The following is a 20,866-nucleotide window of genomic DNA, read 5'->3' as shown; positions in this document are numbered from 1 at the left end:
AACCCATGGAGGTCTGGATTTGGAGTCACTCTCAAAATTAAAGTGGAAAACCACACTACAGGCTGATCCAACTTTGATGTAATGTCCTTAAAACAACTCAAAATGAGGCTCAGTAGTGTGTGTGGCCTCCACATGCCTGTATGACCTCCCTACAACGCCTGGGCATGCTCCTGATGAGGTGGCGAATGGTCTCCTGAGGGATCTCCTCCCAGACCTGGACTAAAGCATCCGCCAACTCCTGGACAGTCTGTGGTGCAACGTGGCGTTGGTGGATGGAGCGAGACATGATGTCCCAGATGTGCTCAATTGGATTCAGGTCTGGGGAACGGGCGGGGCCAGTCCATAGCATCAATGCCTTCCTCTTGCAGGAACTGCTGATACACTCCAGCCACATGAGGTCTAGCATTGTCTCGCATTAGGGGGAACCGAGGGCCAACCGCACCAGCATATGAGCTCACAAGGGGTCTGAGGATCTCATCTCGGTACTTAATGGCAGTCAGAGTACCTCTGGCGAGCACATGGAGGGCTGTGCGGCCCCCCAAAGAAATGCCACCACACACCATGACTGACCCACCGCCAAACCGGTCATGCTGGAGGATGTTGCAGGCAGCAGAACGTTCTCCACGGCGTCTCCAGACTCTGTCATGTCTGTCACGTGCTCAGTGTGAACCTGCTTTCATCTGTGAAGAGCACAGGGCGCCAGTGGCGAATTTGCCAATCTTGGTGTTCTCTGGCAAATGCCAAACGTCCTGCACGGTGTTGGGCTGTAAGCACAACCCCCACCTGTGGACGTTGGGCCCTCATACCACCCTCATGGAGTCTGTTGCTGACCGTTTGAGCAGACACATGCACATTTGTGGCCTGCTGGAGGTCATTTTGCAGGGCTCTGGCAGTGCTTCTCCTTGCACAAAGGCGGAGGTAGCGGTCCTGCTGCTGGGTTGTTGCCCTCCTACGGCCTCCTCCACGTCTCCTGATGTACTGGCCTGTCTCCTGGTAGCGCCTCCATGCTCTAGACACTATGCTGACAGACACAGCAAACCTTCTTGCCACAGCTCGCATTGATGTTCCATCCTGGATGAGCTGCACTACCTGAGCCACTTGTGTGGGTTGTATACTCCGTCTCATGCTACCACTAGAGTGAAAGCACCGCCAGCATTCAAAAGTGACCAAAACATCAGCCAGGAAGCATAGGAACTGAGAAGTGGTCTGTGGTCACCACCTGCTGAACCACTCCTTTATTGGGGGTGTCTTGCTAATTGCCTAGAATTTCCACCTGTTGTCTATTCCATTTGCACAACAGCATGTGAAATGCATTGTCAATCAGTGTTGCTTCCTAAGTGGACAGTTTGATTTCACAGAAGTGTGATTGACTTGGAGTTACATTGTGTTGTTTAAGTGTTCCCTTTATTTTTTTGAGCTCATCAATTACACTAGATTGCCCTATAGGGACCAACTCAACCAACTTTAAGAAGTTTTGGAGCTCGTTCCACATGAGGCGCAAAAAAACTAAAACTAAAACTAAAAACTAACTCGGTGGAGATTGAAGGAATCTAGCAGGGTCAGGTTAAAGTCAAGACACATTTTATTAAAATGGTCTGAGGCCGAGGTAAGCCAAATTAAGTTAAAATCCCCTAAAACTACTTATTCAGATGACAGAAAAGGTTTTAAAAACATTTAAATAGTACCAAAAGCATGCGCCTGTGCAGTGGGTGTGTGGTGAATCCCTGCAACATATAAATGTGTGTTTTGGCATATGGCCAAAATACAATATATTTACCATCAGTAGACTGATAAAGCCAGCCAGGGAACAAGAGAGAGTTAGAGACATTCTGATATTATAAAAATGTTTATTTTTTTTTAAATCAACATAAAACACAACAATAAAGATGGAGTGTGTGTGTGTATGTGTGCATGAGTGTTTGAGTATGTATGTGTTCAGCAGCGTCCCAGGTGTAGTTGCAGCACTCCCTGTGTGTGTAGCTTCAGTAGCAGTAGGAACTCATCAGGCATGGAGTGGACGCCTTTATTAGGGCCAACGTTGTCATAGTAATGATGGGGCAAAGGATTGTGGTTTAGATCCAGAGAGAAGGGCCAGAAACCGTAAATATGAACCTGACAGAGAGACAGGTAGAAACTTAGAGACAGACAACACAAATATGCACATACTCACTCACTCACTCACTCACTCACTCACTCACTCACTCACTCACTCACTCACTCACTCACTCACTCACTCACTCACACCCTTACCTCTTTGCAGAGTTCCATGGCCACACTAGCCAGCATCAGCCCGGTGCTGAGGCGTCGCTCTTTTAAACCCTGCCCTTTCCACTTCCTGCCCAGATTAAGCATGAAATTGGGGTTGAAGAATACCACCTTCTGATTGGGCCTCAGCGGTCGAAGGGCGTGGTAAACATCCAATGACAGTTTAGTACAGATTGTGTAGCTGAATGCCGGCAGGAGCAGGGAGGCGTTCCCATAAGCTGCGACACGATTGGCCAACGGTAGAGGGGCCTTCGTCAGGTTGCGGTAACTATGGAAACATGCAATGGTTAGCTAGCTAACTTTACTTCTACTGATGAACAGAAGCGTTGTCTTTTATTAGTTTAAATCTATATTCAACCACAGCAGCCACACTCTTGATATTGTACAAATTATTTCTTACTTATAGTTAGGCGGGACTTGTGAAGAAAAAGTCCCGACTTTAAATCTTCTTCATACTTCTCCATACTTCTTATTAATGTGACTTGCGAAAGCAGCCACACACAATATTTTACGAATTACTTTGGCCTTTTTATAGTTTTTTGTGTTCTTCTTTTCTTTAGTACGCTACTCCTCTTACACCGTTAAAGCTAGAAACGCCATATCAAAATTTAAAATGTGCAGACTGGTCTGGAATAGTGTGCTTGCATACAACTTTTTGATACTATTTATGATCAAACTTTTATTAAACTTATTAAACTTCATCCACTTTCATGGGATTTATTCAACATTCTAAAGCTTCCATTGTGACATCATCACTTCCTACATTCCATTCACTATAAATGCAACAATGCAACTTTTCACACAAGTCAGCTACTTTGATCACTTTGCATCAACTTGAACAAAAAGTTAGTGTGTGAAATCTTTTTTGTAACCATATTAACACCATTTTCAGTAACTTTTTCATAAACAACTGACATTTGTACCACTTTCCCAAAAAGTTAGACAAAAAAGTCTACTTCTCTGATTTTCTAATCTGAAAGCAGAACAGGAATACCTTCTACCAATCAAGAGGTAGAGCTGTTTTAGTAAACCATCAACTGCTTTCATTAAAGATGCAGTAAGTCATGCCAGAAGCGCTCCAAATTCCAATAATAGTACATCACGTTTTGAAGTTCACTTTACTTGCTATGTCTAGCAACACTATCATCAATCTAGCAAAAGTTTTGTGACAGTATTTATTTAGTTTCAAAGCACAAACATTTGTTAGCATGCTTCTCTCACTGGCTAGAGCCATGGAGAGAGCAGGTCTGCCAAGGCAACTGCAGGGTGGGTGCCTAGTAACAATAAAGTGCAATAAAATGGCAGCGGGAGAAATGGCAGCAGTTTTACGGGCGCCCAACCAAATGTGCTATTATGTGGGGTTTTTTGCGCGTTATTTGTAACTTATTTTGTACATAATGTTTCTGCAACAGTACCTTACGACAAAAAAAGAGCTTCTGGATATCAGGACAGAAATCACTCACCTCGGATTAGACACAGATTCTTTCTTCAACAAGCAAGACGCACAGGACATTCTCCGAACACCAGACAGGGCCCACATCCCTGTTATTTGCAAGAGAAAGCGACGCAGGTACAGAGGACAAAGAGCCGGATGCCTGGTCTAAGGAAGTCTTTAGATTTTGCTCGCCTGAAGTAGAGTATATTGTGATAAATTGCAGGACACACTACTTGCCTAGAGAGTTTTCAACTATACTTTTCATGGCTGTTTAATTTCCACCACAGACAGATGCTGATACTAAGACCGCACTCAGTTAGCTGTATAAGGAAATGAGCAAACAGGAAACCACTCGTCCAGAGGCGGCGCTCCTAGTGACCGGAGACTTTAATGCAGGGAAACTTAAATCAGTTCTACCAAATTTCTATCTACATGTTAAATTCCTACATTTCAAAGTAACTCTCAACTCTGTTAAAAAATACTATTGTATTTATCATAGTGGTTCAAGAGCAGTGGGGAAATGTGAGGGCCTTTTAGAGGCCTAAGGATAAATAAAATGTCTCTATATTGTACAATAAAATCATCTTAGTTTTCTATTTCATCTTTTCAATAATCCGGATTTCAGATTTCATCTCTTCAGTTTGTGTTGGAAGGAGAAAGATTAATGCTCAAGAAAAAAATATCCAATCATGGTTATTCTTTGGTGGTCTCTGGGTAGAACATTTTAGCTAGCTCAGCCAGTCATTGGCTAGGCCTTCAGAAGCTGGACAGAAGGCCTCTGCCATTCAAATCCAATCAAATGTATTTGTAAAGACCTTTTTACATCAAGCAGATGTCACAAAGTGCTCTTACAGAAGACATCATAAAACCGCAAAGAGCACAGTGGCTAGGAAAAACTCCCTAGAAAGGCAGGAACCTAGGAATAAACCTAGAGAGGAACCAGGCTCTGAGGGGTGGCCAGTCCTCTTCTGGCTGTGCCAGGGAGAGATTATACGAGTACATAGCCATTAAGGCCAGATCGTTCTTCAATATTTTAAAACGTTCATAGATGACCAGCAGGGTCAAATAATAATCAGTGGTTGTAGAGGGGCAACTGGTCAGCACATTCAACTGTATTAGAGCAGAATTCTGGAGTGACAGTGTAATGAAACAATCACATTTTGATTTGCAATGGGTGGGACCGTTTAAAATAAAAGTGATGTGTCCAGGCCTTCTCAAAGACATACACACCTCACTAATGAGAACTCAAGAGCACAGGAACAGTGGCAGTTTTCCCACGCTAGTAACAAGCTTGTGTTGTGGTAGTGCGACAATGGCGACGGCAGCTGCAGCAGCAGTTGTCATCAACTTCAAGGTGGATGCGGTTGCTAATTTGTTAGCATGACCGCGTTCAAGATGAACTTACAGACTTAGTTTTCAAATGGTCATCATCTGGTGAGTGGCACTGTTTTTTTTTTTATTGCAGCTTGCTTGCTGTAGCTGTCTCTGAAAATAAATGAGTCTGAAACATTGATGCATTTTCTTTATATCACTGGTTAGTGTGATGAACGTGATTAACAATTTGCAATGGGAAGTAATAGCTGGTTTGTCATTTTGGAAATGAAATGGTTGTGTTTTTTGTACTGTTATGATTGGGGCCTACTGGAGTGAATGGATGGGCTTGCTTATTCTTTAACATTATTGGATGCTGCGTGTGTCTGCCGTCTATCTGCCGGGTCTATGTGCTCGACCAAAACTGCACTCTCTTTCAGTGGAGTGCACAGGTATTATGGTTGCTGTCCTTTCAGCACCAATAGCCTGTCCCTTTTTTTGTGACACTGTTGTTGTCGCTATTAGTGATAGTGGTGTTAGGCTACCATAGGTTGTGTAAACAGTGTTTTTTTTTTTGCTGTTCGCATTATTTTATGCTGTGTGTCACGTTTGTGTCCGTGCCGGTTTTGTCTCTGTGTGAGCGACTGCCCGAAGCGTGTCCAGCCTGTTTGATTCATTCATAATGTCATCAAAAAGCATTACTCCTCCTTCACTACAACTAGAATGGTCCAACTACAGAAGATGCAACACAGGTTATTGGAAGATTTTTGGTACCTCTACAGTATAGTCACGGTCCGCCACTATTCAGGAGAAACATTAAAAGATAATAATATGCCCCATCAACATTAGTCAACTGTAGAGAAAACCATCAAATTGCTGAAATAAGTCAATGAAATCATTGATGAGAGTCGGATTAACTGATAACTAAAATAACAGTGCAGATTGCTCTCTTTTTCTAAATGCAGAGATGCATTATAGGTAATGAATGTGTAGGGGACTTTTGAGAATGACACAGACTTTGTGGTGCAGCAGAACGATAAGTGAAACTCAAATCCAGATATTGTGAGTTCAGTGATGGGGTCATATTTATTGAAAGTCATTACTAAGTACTCATGTTAAATGTTATCATATTGCCCATTTTTTTGGTTGTTGATTTATTTATTTTGTCATATTATAATTGGTGAAATATTTTTGACACAATTTTAGTTGTACTACCTCCCGCTTACCTTAAAACCCCTTTTAATGACTTTGCATACAATGATTTGGGACATCTGGGACCATCACATGACGTCCTAATGGCTGGTAAAACAAACGCATTGAGAATGTCTTACAAACGTCCTGACATGTTCCTTAATGACGTCCTGGTAACTTACAGGGAACTACACAAAGGTCCCCCAGACGTCCTGAGAATGCCCTATAAAACTCTTGACATGGTCCTCCTCAGAGATGCCTTGGTAACTACACAAAAGTTATCCCTTAACGTCAGTGGGGTAACATCTAGCCAAAACCCTAAGAATTCCACTGACTTCTGACTTATAGTTACTTAGCCTTGCTTCACAAGACCTTTCCAGATATTCAACTACTTCTACTATTAGGTCGACCACCACACTCACTACTACCATATCAGGGGTCTCCAACTTTTACTAGCATGGGAGCTACTTTTAAAAAATGAAACAACTCGTGACCTACAATTTTTTTTAGAGCTTTCAAAAAGGCACATTCTCCAACTCTTCCCCGGCTCCTTAGTGTACAAGAGAAAGTACACGGGAATGTTCCGTTTTAATGTGCCGGTCTAGCGATGGTTCTGTACTGCTGCTGCTCATTTCATGGCAAAGTTAGCAAATTACAAATAATAGATACAAATGACATACTTACTCATGATCTACTTCTGCCAGGTAAGCCTACTTGAAGTTAACATTTACTTGGGAAGGTGTTGGGGAAAGTATTTTTGTCAACCTACAAGATGGTTATCACATCAACTGGCTACACATGGAGTGATAGACAAACATGCGCACCACACAGACAGGCAGGGGCAATATTGTGTTAGGTTAGGCTTTTTAAGCCAATAGTGTATAACTAGTGGTGGGATAATGTCAAGAGGGAGGGGAAGAGAAAGAAAGAAAAAAGCGTGAGCGTGCTGTATTTCTGATACAGTATTTATCCACAGTAAAACAAGTACTATATCGACATAACCTGAAAGGCCGCTCAGCAAGGAAGAAGCCACTGCTCCAAAACCACCATAAAAAAGCCAGACTACGGTTTGCAACTGCACATGGGGACAAAGATTGTACTTTTTGGAGAAATGTCCTCTGGTCTGATGAAAGAAAAATAGAACTGTTTGGCCATAATGACCATCGTTATGTTTGGAGGAAAAAGGGGGAGGCTTGCAAGCCGAAGAACACCAACCCAGCCATGAAGCACGGGGGTGGCAGCATCGTGTTGTGGGGGTGCTTTGCTGCAGGAGGGACTGGTGCACTTCAAAAATAGATGGCATCATGGGGACGGAAAATGATGTGAACATATTCAAGCAACATCTCAAGACATCAGTCAGGGAGATGAAGCTTGGTCAAAAAAACACATGTACTTTCAGAATTGTTTGGCAACCTACTCATAGGTCAAATCAATTCAAATAAAATTGTATTTGTCACATACACATGGTTAGCAGAAGGCTGCGAGCTACTGGTAGCTCACAATCGACCTGTTGGAGACCCCTGCAATATATACTACCACTACTTCTACTACTTCTTCTTATATTACTGCTGCTGATACTACTACTACTACTACTACTACTACTACTACTACTACTACAGTTTTTTTTACTTTAAACTTCAACACTTCTTAGACAACTATAAAAATAATGTTGGCCAGCTGAAACAACACACAATTTTTCTTCATGGAAGATTACCTTCTAGTTAGCTTTATCATGATCCCAATTGGTCTCTCTTCCTTTCCTCCCTCTCTCTCCCCTCCCTCCCTCTCTCTCTGTCCCCTCCAGGAGAGAACGACAGCTAACTCTCATTGAAGCCACAAAGTTCAATGCTGACCCCAGTAGTGCAGGCATTGTTTTCAGGAAACAGGTTCCCTTTTAAAAGTGAATGGGGAAATGGTAATGTTTGTGTACATATTTTTTTCAAGACAATCGTGGTACCAATAATTGCTTCTATTACACCGATTTTTTTTAAAAATCGCACACAGAAGAAGTTATAAGGATAATTCAGTGGCTACTGGCAACCTACAGTACCCAGACGACCTTGAACTTGAGATACTCAATGAGAGGGCGCAGCACTGAGCTAGCCTGCAACGTCACTTCCTGGAGTAGCTCAAACTGTGCCTGTTATGTCTACATAAGTTTCCCCCCTGAGACGTCATCTTAGACGCTAAAAGCGAAATTCTTGGCTTCAAGTGTGCTATTGAGTCTTCAATTAGGAATGAATGGGGCCATGTGATTGTTGGCTTTGTCCATTCATATAGTGAGTCATTGGTCCCCTTCCTCTCTCTCTCTCTCTCACCTTCTGATCTGACTGGGGTTGATGGTCATCAGGTGGGTTTTGTTCCCTACATCCTTACTGTTGGTGACCGGACCCAGGTTAAACCTAGAGAGAGTGAGAGAGAGAGAGCGAACGAGAGAGGAGGGAGGTGAGAGAGAGAGTGTAGAGAGAAAGAGAGGGGGAGGGGAGAGGAGGGAAGGAGAGAGAGAGGAGGCAGGGGGGAGAGGGGGAGAGAGAAGTGAAGTGAGGGAGGAGAGAGAAAGAGAGAGATGTTGTTGAGGATGATGGTGATGGTGATGATGGTGATGGTGAAAATGATGAAGGTTACCTGATGATGTAATCAGCACGGTCTATCTCTGCTCCACAGCTGTTGTTCTGCAGGATTCCTCCACTTCCCACCACGGCACAATGACCCAACAAACCATTACTCCAAGGTAAGTCTTTTGGCAGCATGCTGTGTAGTTTCTTGTCGACCGTTTTAAATAGCTTTTGGTTGGTCTCATAGTGGATCTTTTGGCCAGACTTAGTGTTCTGATTGGTCAGGATCATCTCACCTGTAGCATTACAACAGGAACGTAAGATCACCCTGGGATAGGAGAGGAGAGAGGAGGGAGGGAGAGCAGGAGAGGGATAGAGAGCGAGAGAGATGAGATGCTCAAACTCACTAGTGCACATTTTCAATTGGCCATATTAAAACTGTTTAATTTGATCCTGAGTGTAGGTTATTTCCCTGATATCTCGAATCAAGGACTCAAAAGCCCAATCTTTAAGAACGGAGACAAATTTGACCCTAACATCAAAACAGACATTTGTGTGAACAGTAACTTGGGGAAGGTTTTCTGTAGTATTATACATGTAAGAGTTCTAAACTTCCTTAATAGGCACCATGTCTTGAGTAAAAACCAAATTGGATTTATACCAAAACATCATATGACCGATCATATCTGCGCCCTACTCACCCGGATAGAGAAACATGTCAACCAAAATAATAACAAAATGTACACTTGCTTCATCGACTTCCAAAAAGCATTTGATTCAATTTGGCCTACAGGACTGCTCTACAAAGTTATTGAAAGTGGTGTAGGGGGTAAAACATATGTCATAATTAAATCAATGGCAATACGTGCAGCATCAACATTGGCAAAAAAATAACATTGTGCTTTAACCAGAGGCGGGGCTTTCGCCAGGGTTGCAATCTGAGCCCTGCACTCTTCAATATTTACATCAACGAATTGCCCACTATTCCAGAAAAATCCTCAGCCCCTGGTGTTAGTCTCCACAATTCTAGGGGTAAATGCCTGCTCTTCGCAGATGAGAAGTGCTTTCCTCACCATCTTAAATAATAACGTTTTGGGTCACTGCAAAGTCCGTGGAGAATAAGAGCACCTCCTCCCAGCTGCCCACTGCACTGAGGCTAGGAAACACTGTCACCACCGATAAATGTACGATAATCGATCATTTCAATAAGCATTTTTCTACAGCTGGCCATGCTTTCCACCTGGCTACCCCTACCCCAGGTAACAGCTCTGCAGCACCTACAGCAACTTGCTCAAGCCCCCCCGCTTCTCCTTCACCCAAATCCAAACAGCTGATGTTCTGCAGTCTGGTTTCCGAGCTGGTCATGGGTGCACCTCTGCCATGCTCAAGGTCCTAAACGATATCATAACCACCATCGATAAAAGACAGTACTGTGCAGCATTCTTCATCGACCTGGCCAAGGCCTTCGACTCTGTCAATCATCGCATTCTTATCGGCAGACTCAGTAGCCTTGGTTTCTGAAATGACTGCTGCGCCTGGTTCACCAACTACTTCTCTGATAGAGTTCAGTGTGTCAAATCGGAGTGCCTGATGTCCGGACCTCTGGCAGTCTCTAAGGGGGTGCTACAGGGTTCAATTCTTGGGCTGACTCTTTTCTCTGTATATATCAATGATGTTGCCCTTGCTGCTGGTGATTCTTTGATCCACCTCTACACAGACAACACCATTCTATATTCATCTGGCCCTTCTTTGGACACTGTGTTAAAAAACCTCCAAACAAGCTTCAATGCCATACAACACTCCTTCCATGGCCTCCAACTGCTTTTAATGATAGTAAAACTAAATGCATGCTCTTCAACCGATTGCTGCCCGCACCCGCCCTTCTGACTAGCATCACTACTCTGGACGGTTCTGACTTAGAATATGTGGAAACCTACAAATACCTAGGAGTCTGGTTAGACGGTTAATTTTCCTTCCAGACTCACATTAAGTATCTCCAATCTGAAATGAAATCTAGAATCGGCTTCCTATTTCGCAACAAAGCCTCCTTCACTCATGCTGCCAAACATACCCTCGTTAAACTGACTATCCTACCGATCCTTGACTTCGGCAATGTAATTTACAAAATAGCCTCCAACACTCTACTCAGCAAACTGGATGTATTCTATCACAAAGCCATCCATTTTGTCACCAAAAAAACCCATATACACCCACCACTGTGACCTGTATGCTCTCGTTGGCTGGCCCTCGCTAAACATTCGTAGCCAAACCCACTGGCTCCAGGTCATCTACAAGTTTTTGCTAGGTAAAACCCTGCCTTATCTCAGCTCACTGGTCACCATAGCAACACCCACCCATAGCACTTGCTCCAGCAGGTATATTTCAATGGTCATCCCCAAAGCCAACACTTCCGTTGGCTATCTTTCCTTCCAGTTCTCTGCTGCCAATGACTGGAACGAATTGCAAAAATCACTGAAGCTGGAGACCTACAGTTTACATACACTTAGGTTGGAGTCATTAAAACTTGTTTTTCAACCACTCCACACTTTTCTTGTTAACACACTATAGTTTTGGCATGTCGGTTAGGACATCGACTTTGTGCATGACACAAGTCATTTTTCCAACAATTGTTTACAGACAGATTATTTCACTTATAATTCACTGTATTCACAATTCCAGTGGGTCAGAATTTTACATATACTAAAACAAATTGTAGACCTACACAAGTCTGGTTCATCCTTGGGAGCAATTTCAAATGCCTGAAGGTACCACATTTATCTGTACAAACAATAGTACGCAAGTATAAACACAATGGGACCATGCAGCTGTCATACAGCTCAGGATGGAGACGCGTTCTGTCTCCTAGAGATGAACGTACTTTGGTGCGATAAGTGCAAATCAATCCCAGAACAACAGCAAAGGACCTTGTGAAGATGTTGGAGGAAACAGGTACAAAAGTATCTACAGTGGGGAGAACAACTATTTGATACGCTGACGATTTTGCAGGTTTTCCAAAATACAAAGCATGTAGAGGTCTGTAATTTTTATCAAAGGTACACTTCAACTGTGAGAGACGGAATCTAAAAACAAAAATCCAGACAATCACATTGTATGAATTTTAAGGAATTAATTTGCATTTTATTGCATGACATAAGTATTTGATCACCTACCAACCAGGAAGAATTCCGGCTCTCACAGACCTTTTAGCCCTCCTGTTCTCCACTCATTACCTGTATTAACTGCACCTGTTTGAACTTGTTACCTGTATAAAAGACACCTGTCCACGCACTCAATCAAACAGACTCCAACCTCTCCACAATGGCCAAGACCAGAGAGCTGTCTAAGGACATCAGGGATAAAATTGTAGACCTGCACAAGGCTGGGATGGGCTACAGGACAGTAGGCAAGCAGCTTGGTGAGAAGGCAACAACTGTTGGCGCAATTATTAGAAAATGGAAGAAATAAAAGATGACGGTCAATCACCCTCGGTCTGGGGCTCCATGCAAGATCTCACCTCGTGGGGTTATCAATGATCATGATCACCTCGTGGGGTTATCAACTATCAAGGTGAGGGATCAGCCCAGAACGACACGGCAGGACCTGGTCAATGACCTGAAGAGAGCTGGGACCACGGTCTCAAAGTAAACCATTAGTAACACACTACGCCGTCATGGATTAAAATCCTGCAGCGCACGCAAGGTCTCCCTGCTCAAGCCAGCGCATGTCCAGGCCCGTCTGAAGTTTGCCATTGACCATCTGGATGATCCAGAGGAGGAATGGGAGAAGGTCATGTGGTCTGATGAGACAAAAATAGAGCTTTTTGGTCTAAACTCCACTCGCCGTGTTTGGGGGAAGAAGCAGGATGAGTACAACCCCAAGAACACCATCCCAACCGTGAAGCATGGAGGTGGAAACATCATTCTTTGGGGATGCTTTTCTGCAAAGGGGACAGGACGACTGCACCGTATTGAGGTGAGGATGGATGGGGCCATGTATTGTGTGGATGGGAGCATGTATCTCGAGATCTTAGCCAACAAACTCCTCCTCCTTTCACTACAGTGGTAATACTTCATTGTAATTATTTTGCCTCTATGGCTTATTTTTTGCCTTACCTCCCTACTCTTCTACATTTGCACGCACTGTATATAAATATTTTATATTGTGTTATTGACTGTATGTTTGTTTATGTGTAACTCTGTGTTGTTGTTTTTGTCGCACTGCTTTGCTTTATCTTGGTCAGGTCGCAGTTGTAAATGAGAAATTGTTCTCAACTGGCCTACCTGGTTAAATAAAGGTGAAATTAAAAATAAAAATGACCTACGCCTGCTGTCACCCACGGCACATGGCCTACAGCAGAGCCTGGACCTGCTAGAGCAGTACTGCCAGATCTGGGCCCTGGCAGTAAACCCCAAAAATACAAAAAATATGATTTTTCAGAGAAGATCCAGATCTCTAGGAATTAGACCAATGTTCTCAATTGCTACAAAATACATAGAGTACTGCACACACTATAATTACTTATGTTTAAAAATAATCTCAACTGGACACCTTAATGATGCAGAGAGAAAGCATGGAGGGCATTCTATGCCAAACTGAAATTTAAATACCTATTCAAATGTGGCTAAAACTAATTGAATGTGTCATTGAACCAATTGCACTTTATGGCAGCGAGGTGTGGGGTCCACCTGCAAAACAAGATTTCACCCAATGGGACAAACACTCCATTGAAACCCTGCATGCCGAGTTCTTGTACATTCTCCTACATGTCCAGATGAAAACTACAAACAATGCATGCAGGGAAAAAGGCCATTATCCACTAATAATAACAACTCAAAAAAGAGCAATGAAGTTTTGGAAACATCTAAAATAGAGTAACCCCCCCCCCCCCCACCACCATATCATTAACAAGCCCTGCAATACCAATAGCTGAACAAAGAAAAGAGTGCCCTCATCCAGCTGGTCCTGGGACTGAGTTCACAAACCTGTTCTACTAACACACTGAAGACTCAGGACCAGAACATCCGATCAATCAGAACAAACCAAATTACAACACAGTCAAAACAAAACTACATTACTTATTGGGAAACACGAGCACAAAGCAAAATGGAGTGTTATCTGGCCCTAACTCGACAGTACACTGTGGCAAACTATTTGACCATGGTTACTGATCAAAACCTTAGAAAAACCTTGACAAAGCACAGCCTTGCCATTGAGAAGCCACAAGAAAACATGGCTCCCTGTAGACAGGAAAGGCTGTGCAACCACTGCAACCACTACACCACAGCAGAACCCGAGACAGAGCTGCATTTCCTGACAAAATGAAAAAAATGTAAAACAATTAGAGGGTGTAATTTCCCCTTATTCAAGGTTTCAAAGACCTTTCTGATGAGGATAGGCTACCTGTCCTATTGGGGGAGGATGCAGAGAGCTGTGGTTTGGCAGTGCACTACATTGCTGCCTGCCATAAAATGAGGGACACTGTCCGACAAGACCAACCAACCTACACATGTCCTTTATGCTTATTGTTATTGTTAAATGTATGGTTATTTTGACCTTTGGTTATTGTTGTTACTGTTGTTCCGTTGACAATATTGATTATTATTATTAATTATGTTCATATTTTTAAACGTCCAAAGTAAGCTTTGGCAATATCGTCACTGAATTGAATTGAACTGAGAGAGATATGGAATGAAACAAATAGGTTCTAGAGAATGGATGACAATATGTAAACAGGTACTGAGCAATGTCTATCAGACATTACCGACAGAGCTCAGAGAGAGACGTGATCAGACATTATCTTTAGAGCACAAATAGAGAGAGACGTGATCATGCATTGCCTGTAGATCTCAGATAGGCTACAGTGATCAAACATTACCTGTAGAGTTCTCTCTGGGTGATGTTGGGTCTGTGAGGGCAGTTCATCAACTGTCTAACGTCCATTATTAGAGTACTCGTGTTGATACTTTAGAGAGGGAGAGTGAGGAGGGGGAAGAGAGAGTGAGGGGGAGAAAAAGAAAGAAAGAAAGAGAAAAATAAAGAAAGAAAGAAGAGAAACAAACAAAGTGTGAGCGTGCTGTATTTCTGATATATTTTACGGTTAAAATACACTACCGGTCCAAAGTTTAAGAACAGCTACTCATTCAATGTTTTTTCTTTATGTTTACTATTTTCTACATTGTGGAATGATTGTGAAGACATAAACACTATGAAATAACACATATTTTCATGACTGCTTCCGCTCTACCTCTCTGGCGCTCGAGGGCGCCAGGCTGCCCTTCATTACGCACACCTGTCACCATCATTACACGCAACAGCGCTCATTGGACTCACCTGGACTCCTTCCCTTTGTTGATTTCCCCGTCTATAACTGTCTGATACCCCGTTTGTTCCCTGTATCAGCTTTATTGTCCTTATGTGTTCATGTCCAGATGCTGTCCTGTCCGGTTCCATGTCCGTTGGTAATTAAATGTTCACTCTTTGTACCTGCTTCTCGTCTGCCAGCGTCAACCCTTACAGAATGCTGACATCCACTAAAAGAAGCATCAGGGAGTTTTGGTTGGTGACGTCGGGTCCGGGTGCCATCGCCGGGGGAACCAGGGTTGCCTCAGCTAGCTTGTCGGGCTTCCATGCCTTAGCTGGCTTGAGAGACTGCACCCACCCCACGTCATGCTTCAGGCAGCCCATCAGGCTCCCACGCCTCAGTCGGTTTTGTCAGGCTCCCACGCCTCAGCGGGATCATCGGGCTTTCATGCCTCAGCCGGCTTGTCCAGAGCCTATGCCTCGGCCAGCCTGTCAGGCTCGCCCAGGTGGGACACCGGATGGCGCCCCTAGAGGAGGGGGTACTGTCATGCCTGCTCCCGTTCTCCCTCTCTGGCGCTCAAGGGCGTACAAAGCTTCATCAAGGCAAAGGGTTGCTATTTGAAGAATCTCAAATATAAAATATATTTTGATTTGTTTAACACTTTTTTGGTTACTACATTATTCCGTATGTGTTATTGAACTACAATGTAGAAAATAGTAAGAAATAAAGAAAAACCCTTGAATGAGTAGGTGTTCTTAAACTGTGGACCGGTAGTGTATATCAGACAGAGATAATGTTCCTCTTTGAGTGTGGTGTGTGTTAACTTACGCCTTGGCTGAAGTGAGAGTGAGGAACTTGAGTCTCAGTCTGTTACAGAGAAAAGCTGCATGGCGGTCAAACCCACCACTCCTGACACACACACACACAAGCACACGCACACGCACACGCACACACACACACACACACACACACACACACACACACACACAGTTCATATGGTATTTCACAAAACACTTCCACAGATAGCCACTGTTGTGTAAATGCCAGTTGAAAAGTACCAGTGGCCTACCAAAAGTACCAGTTGAAAAGTACCAGTGGCCTACCAAAAGTACCAGTTGAAAAGTACCAGTGGCCTAGCCTTTGCCCCAAGTCTAAGCAGGTCCACTGTGGCCATGGCTTCAGTGACATTAGAACCGGGCCGTAGAGGTGGAAGCACAAAAGCCCGAGCCTTCTTGGTAAAACACCGTGGTAAGTCCTTACTCAAGAGTGTTCGAAAAAATACCACTTACATCTGAAATTTGCCCCATAGTTAATTGTATTAATCACGTTAAATAAAGAAACGTACCTTTTGTGGTAGTATCTCCTTATGAGTGTGACAGACAGCAGAGAAGTAGAGCATACCAGAATGAATAGAACCAGATATATACTATAACGCATGGTGCCAACTGCCACAATAACCAGTCAACCATTCATTACCATCAAGTTCCTTCTCACTCTCAAGTTGGTGTTCTACAGAATGAGGTGTTAATCCTCGTAGATACAGATTTTCTATAATGAACAAGACATCTGTCGCCTAATACATAGATTTTAAATGTATTTTGCATTTAAGGCACAGACACGACCATAAAGTATAACACTATCAGACCAACAGAAAGAGAGAGAGGAGAGGGGCGGGGATTGTGAGCAATAGAGAGGGAGAAGAGAGAGTGAGTGAAAGAGATAAACAAATGTTCTTTGTGTTTATGAGAACATTCATCAAACATTAACCTGGTCACCTTCATCTTCCTATCTGAAATTCTTGAGTCGGTAATGCCAACAAGCACTCGCAGTCCCGCGTCAGAATTAGACATTCATCCCTGTTTCTCAAACGTAAAATTTCGAAGGTGTTCCAAATGTCAAATTTAAAATTGCTTAAGATTAAGTTTAGGCATTAACTCTGCATTTTTATGGTTAGGTTTAAGTTTCGGTATTCACTCAGAAATCTTAAGGTTTGGCATTAAGTCCGAATGGTCAAGGTTTGGGATAGGCTTAAAACTAAAATCTCAAAAACAGCTTTCTATCGCTGGATTCAAACATGCAATCTTTGGCACCAGAGGCTGATCCTTATACCAGTTTCCAAGTCATATCCGGATGTCCTCAGAAATGGATGGACGTCGAATACTGAGTTGTTACACACACATGCAATACACCTTTACTCCAGGGTAAGTCCTTTGGCAGCATGCCGTGCATTTTCTAGTTTTATATAGCTTTGGATTGGTCTCATAGTGGATCTTTATGGGGAGGGAGGGAGGGAGGGACAAAGAGGCAGGTACAGTGCCTTGCGAAAGTATTCGGCCCCCTTGAACTTTGCGACCTTTTGCCACATTTCAGGCTTCAAACATAAAGATATAAAACTGTATTTTTTTGTGAAGAATCAACAACAAGTGGGACACAGGGTATTATTTTACCGTATGCAAAAAATAGGACCTATAAGTATCCAGGATTTACTAGATAGATTCCACCGGATGGAATGTGGAGTGTGGGGACATGACATTCCCCACTCCGCCAGGCCAGGAGAAAAAACGATAAAATATTCCACCTCAGGATGGGTATGCCTTACGACACAGAATAATACAAACCCAGGGTTGGCCTATCCCAGGTCAACCCCATGGACAACACTGGACCTTAGGAGTTTGAAAGAAAATTATCAACAAAGCCTTGAGATGGCCCAAAGAATGTGTGCTAAAGCCCCATTATGGAACTGGGGACAAGAACCAAATAACCTGTTCTATAGGAAAAAAGGGAAGACCACCCAACAGTATTATGACCAATGGGTTAGACCCCCCGCGAATTAAACTGAGGCCTGGGCATGATACCATTGCATCTCAGCCCATGGCATATTGAAAGAATCAGGAATCCCCCACTTCCATAGATGGTCAGGGGGACATTATCTTTCACCTGGAATGCTGGGGGTAGCTCCGGCCTTCTCAGGCAGGAATGAGAACGCAAACCAAAAGTTGGTAGACATGGTAAACGCACGGGGTGCGTGCCACTCCAGAGTATTGGCTGGAGGAGGTATTTTAAAGCATATAAGAGCACATGACAAAATGGAACATGTGCATCAATTTGGAAATAGTTTCCCCCCAATAGGAAGATTGAACACTGATACCCTTATATGGATGCAGGGATTAATGCTACAGAAATTGAATACAACCATGGGTAAAATGATTAGGAAGGCATTAACAATCATTACAAACTTTGAAGCCAGCACTAGTATGAAGAGTACCACGGTGTCCAAAACATTTGACCCAATAGCAATGGGATGGGATAAATGCCCGTTAGACCCCACTCCGTTAACCGGAGGATACGTACAATTAGCATGCTATGGAGGCATTAAATTCCATGTAAACCAAGGGGATATAGCTGGCACCAGGGATCAGACCCTTAGAACAGATCCCTCTCTAGCAGATTGGGCTAGATATACCCTTGAACCCATGACCGCCAGGTGGCTGATGGGAGTGTATAAGGAATGGGGCATAAAGCTAATGTGGCCACAACAGGACGAACCATGGGGAGACCTATGGGGAAAAGGGTCAGACCGGGATAAGAATATGACCCTGACTTGGAATATGTCCACGTGTAAACAGTTATTTGACAATGGTACGGTATCAGAAGGGTGCAGTATAATTAAACGAAATTTGGAACTGTTAAAAACTATGGGGCAGGAAAACTACTGTAACATATTGAAGAGAAGGTTCTGGGACGAAGGAGCAGATGGCATAACGTGGTATCGAGATGAGGACACCACTATGAGTAATGTTTTAGGAGTCAACTGGTTAATTAGAGCATGGGGAGGTTTTACCACAGGGATGGCTAAAATGGCAAATTATATAATAGTGGAACCAGTAAATAAGGTGGTCACAGCCATAAATGACAAATGGGAGGAAGTCACTTCATGGTGGCAAGAAATAAAAGAAAGATTCTGGCTAGGAATAAGTATTACAGTAGGGATCTTGATATTCATAGCGCTTATGATTGCCCTAAGCTACGCCAAAAGGATGGGAGTTCCAGTAGATGCAGTACTGAGGAAGGTGTGGCTATTCCTATTTAAAATAATAAAAATAACCCTTAGACTACTGAGAGAGTTATTAAAGTTAATGCTAAAACTCTTGTGGAAAATATGCAAAGGAGTAATAATATGGACTATGGTATACGAGAGAGTACGTCAAAGATCTCCTGGCCGATTAGAGCAACGGGAGACAGATGGAACACGGGTAGACCTACTAGAGGTCACGAATTTGTGACCCGCCGAGGTGTCAACCGCGAACATGCACAGCTCTAGTAAAGGAAGTAGGCAGTGCATGAGGGGGCACTGGCTGAAGGTGAATAAAGGGTAGCTGTTTCTGCACAATAAGGCACAAACGACTTAAGCAGCCTGAGTACAACACAATAAAGAAAAGCTTCTAAACCATAGAAACTACCAAAAACCTCCTAAGAAAATGGCATCCAACTCCTCCAACCAATCCGACTTTGAGGACACGGACCTGACTCAAAGCGACCCTCAGGAGAAGGTAGCTATGACCTTGTGTCAACTACTACAGATTATGATTTGGGGAATGTTGGGTTGGAAAAATAGGCAGGGTCAGGGGGTTATAACATTGTTAGCAATAATACTTAGCACCCTAGTGGCAGTGATTAGGTTTGGTTTATCCAAAGGACGGATAGTAATGTTGTCTATGGTACCTGTGGTGGTAATACAACAAGTGGCACCAGTACAGGGGAAACATTATGGGTTAATACAATTCGGAGACAACTGGCCTAACGTCGTCCGGGTTAGGGAGGGCTTGGTCGGTAGGGATGTCCTTGTCTCATCGCGCACCAGCGACTCCTGTGGCAGGCCGGGCGCAGTGCGCGCTAACCAAGGTTGCCAGGTGCACGGTGTTTCCTCCGACACATTGGTGCGGCTGGCTTCCGGGTTGGATGCGCGCTGTGTTAAGAAGCAGTGCGGCTAGGTTGGGTTGTGTATCGGAGGACAGATGACTTTCAACCTTCGTCTCTCCCGAGCCCGTACGGGAGTTGTAGCGATGAGACAAGGTAGTAGCTACTACAACAATTGGACACCACGAAATTGGGGGTAAAAATGTAAAACAATAAATAAATAAAAAAACAATGGAAAGAGACACAAGGAGAGAGCCCCAAGTTATGCTAGGGGACTTGGAGAAATTTTGGACCAAAGAGGACTTAGAAGTCCTGGAGAAAACCGTCAGGAGATTTGGCCTTAAGTGGAAGATGTTGGATTGCAACATAGGGGCTTGCATGACGGACAACAGATGGGTAGAAATGATGTTGTTAAGGTGCGTGAATGAGGACCCAAAAGCGAATTAACAAAACAGAGTTACTTTAATGACGAAAACAAAACGTAGGCTCAGACGGACAGGCAGATTCCGACAGGACAGGACAAGGTTACAGTAACACGACGATGGTCTGGTTCAGGCATGAATGACACAAACAAACAAACAAGAATCCGACAAGGACAGGAGCAGAAACAGAGGGAGATATAGGGACCTAATCAGAGGGAAAAAGGGAACAGGTGGGGAACGGGGTGAATGGGTAGTTAGGAGGAGACAGGGAACAGCTGGGGGAAAGAAGGGGAGAAAAGGTAACCTGACACGACCAGCAGAGGGAGACAGGGTGAAGGGAAAGGACAGAGACAAGACAACATGACAGTACCCCCCCACTCACCGAGCGCCTCCTGGCGCACTCGAGGAGGAAACCTGGCGGCAACGGAGGAAATCCTCGATCAGCGCACGGTCCAGCACGTCCCGAGAG

At 43.7% G+C, this 20,866-nt stretch overlaps 1 protein-coding gene and 1 long non-coding RNA gene across 3 annotated transcripts in view; one reads left to right on the top strand and one right to left on the bottom strand.

Moving 5' to 3' along the window:
• Positions 1–20,866, top strand: part of LOC149985617 (uncharacterized) — a 78,679-nt gene that overhangs the window by 39,639 nt on the left and 18,174 nt on the right. The window contains exon 2 of the long non-coding RNA XR_016496619.1: positions 8,867–8,933. This is a non-coding gene — a long non-coding RNA (uncharacterized LOC149985617). The remainder of the gene's footprint in view (positions 1–8,866; positions 8,934–20,866) is intronic.
• Positions 1,828–16,723, bottom strand: LOC110527114 (alpha-2,8-sialyltransferase 8F). Of its 2 annotated transcripts, XM_021608274.3 has the most exons (7): positions 16,404–16,723; positions 15,887–15,967; positions 14,633–14,719; positions 8,828–9,085; positions 8,521–8,604; positions 2,251–2,533; positions 1,828–2,112 (listed from the first exon to the last, which is right to left on the bottom strand). In XM_021608274.3, exons 1-7 carry the CDS (start codon positions 16,493–16,495, stop codon positions 1,936–1,938), a joined length of 1,062 nt encoding a protein of 353 aa, XP_021463949.3. In that variant the 5' UTR covers positions 16,496–16,723; the 3' UTR covers positions 1,828–1,935. The 2 variants fall into 2 exon arrangements, with proteins under 2 accessions (XP_021463949.3, XP_090093687.1); XM_090237561.1 differs by lacking the exons at positions 8,521–8,604; positions 8,828–9,085; positions 14,633–14,719; positions 15,887–15,967; positions 16,404–16,723 and adding an exon at positions 3,729–4,050.

Source organism: Oncorhynchus mykiss, chromosome 1, assembly GCF_057628025.1.
Source record: "Oncorhynchus mykiss isolate SJ-2025 chromosome 1, ASM5762802v1, whole genome shotgun sequence".
NCBI lineage: Eukaryota > Metazoa > Chordata > Actinopteri > Salmoniformes > Salmonidae > Oncorhynchus > Oncorhynchus mykiss.
This window is presented reverse-complemented; position numbering and strand designations above follow the sequence as displayed.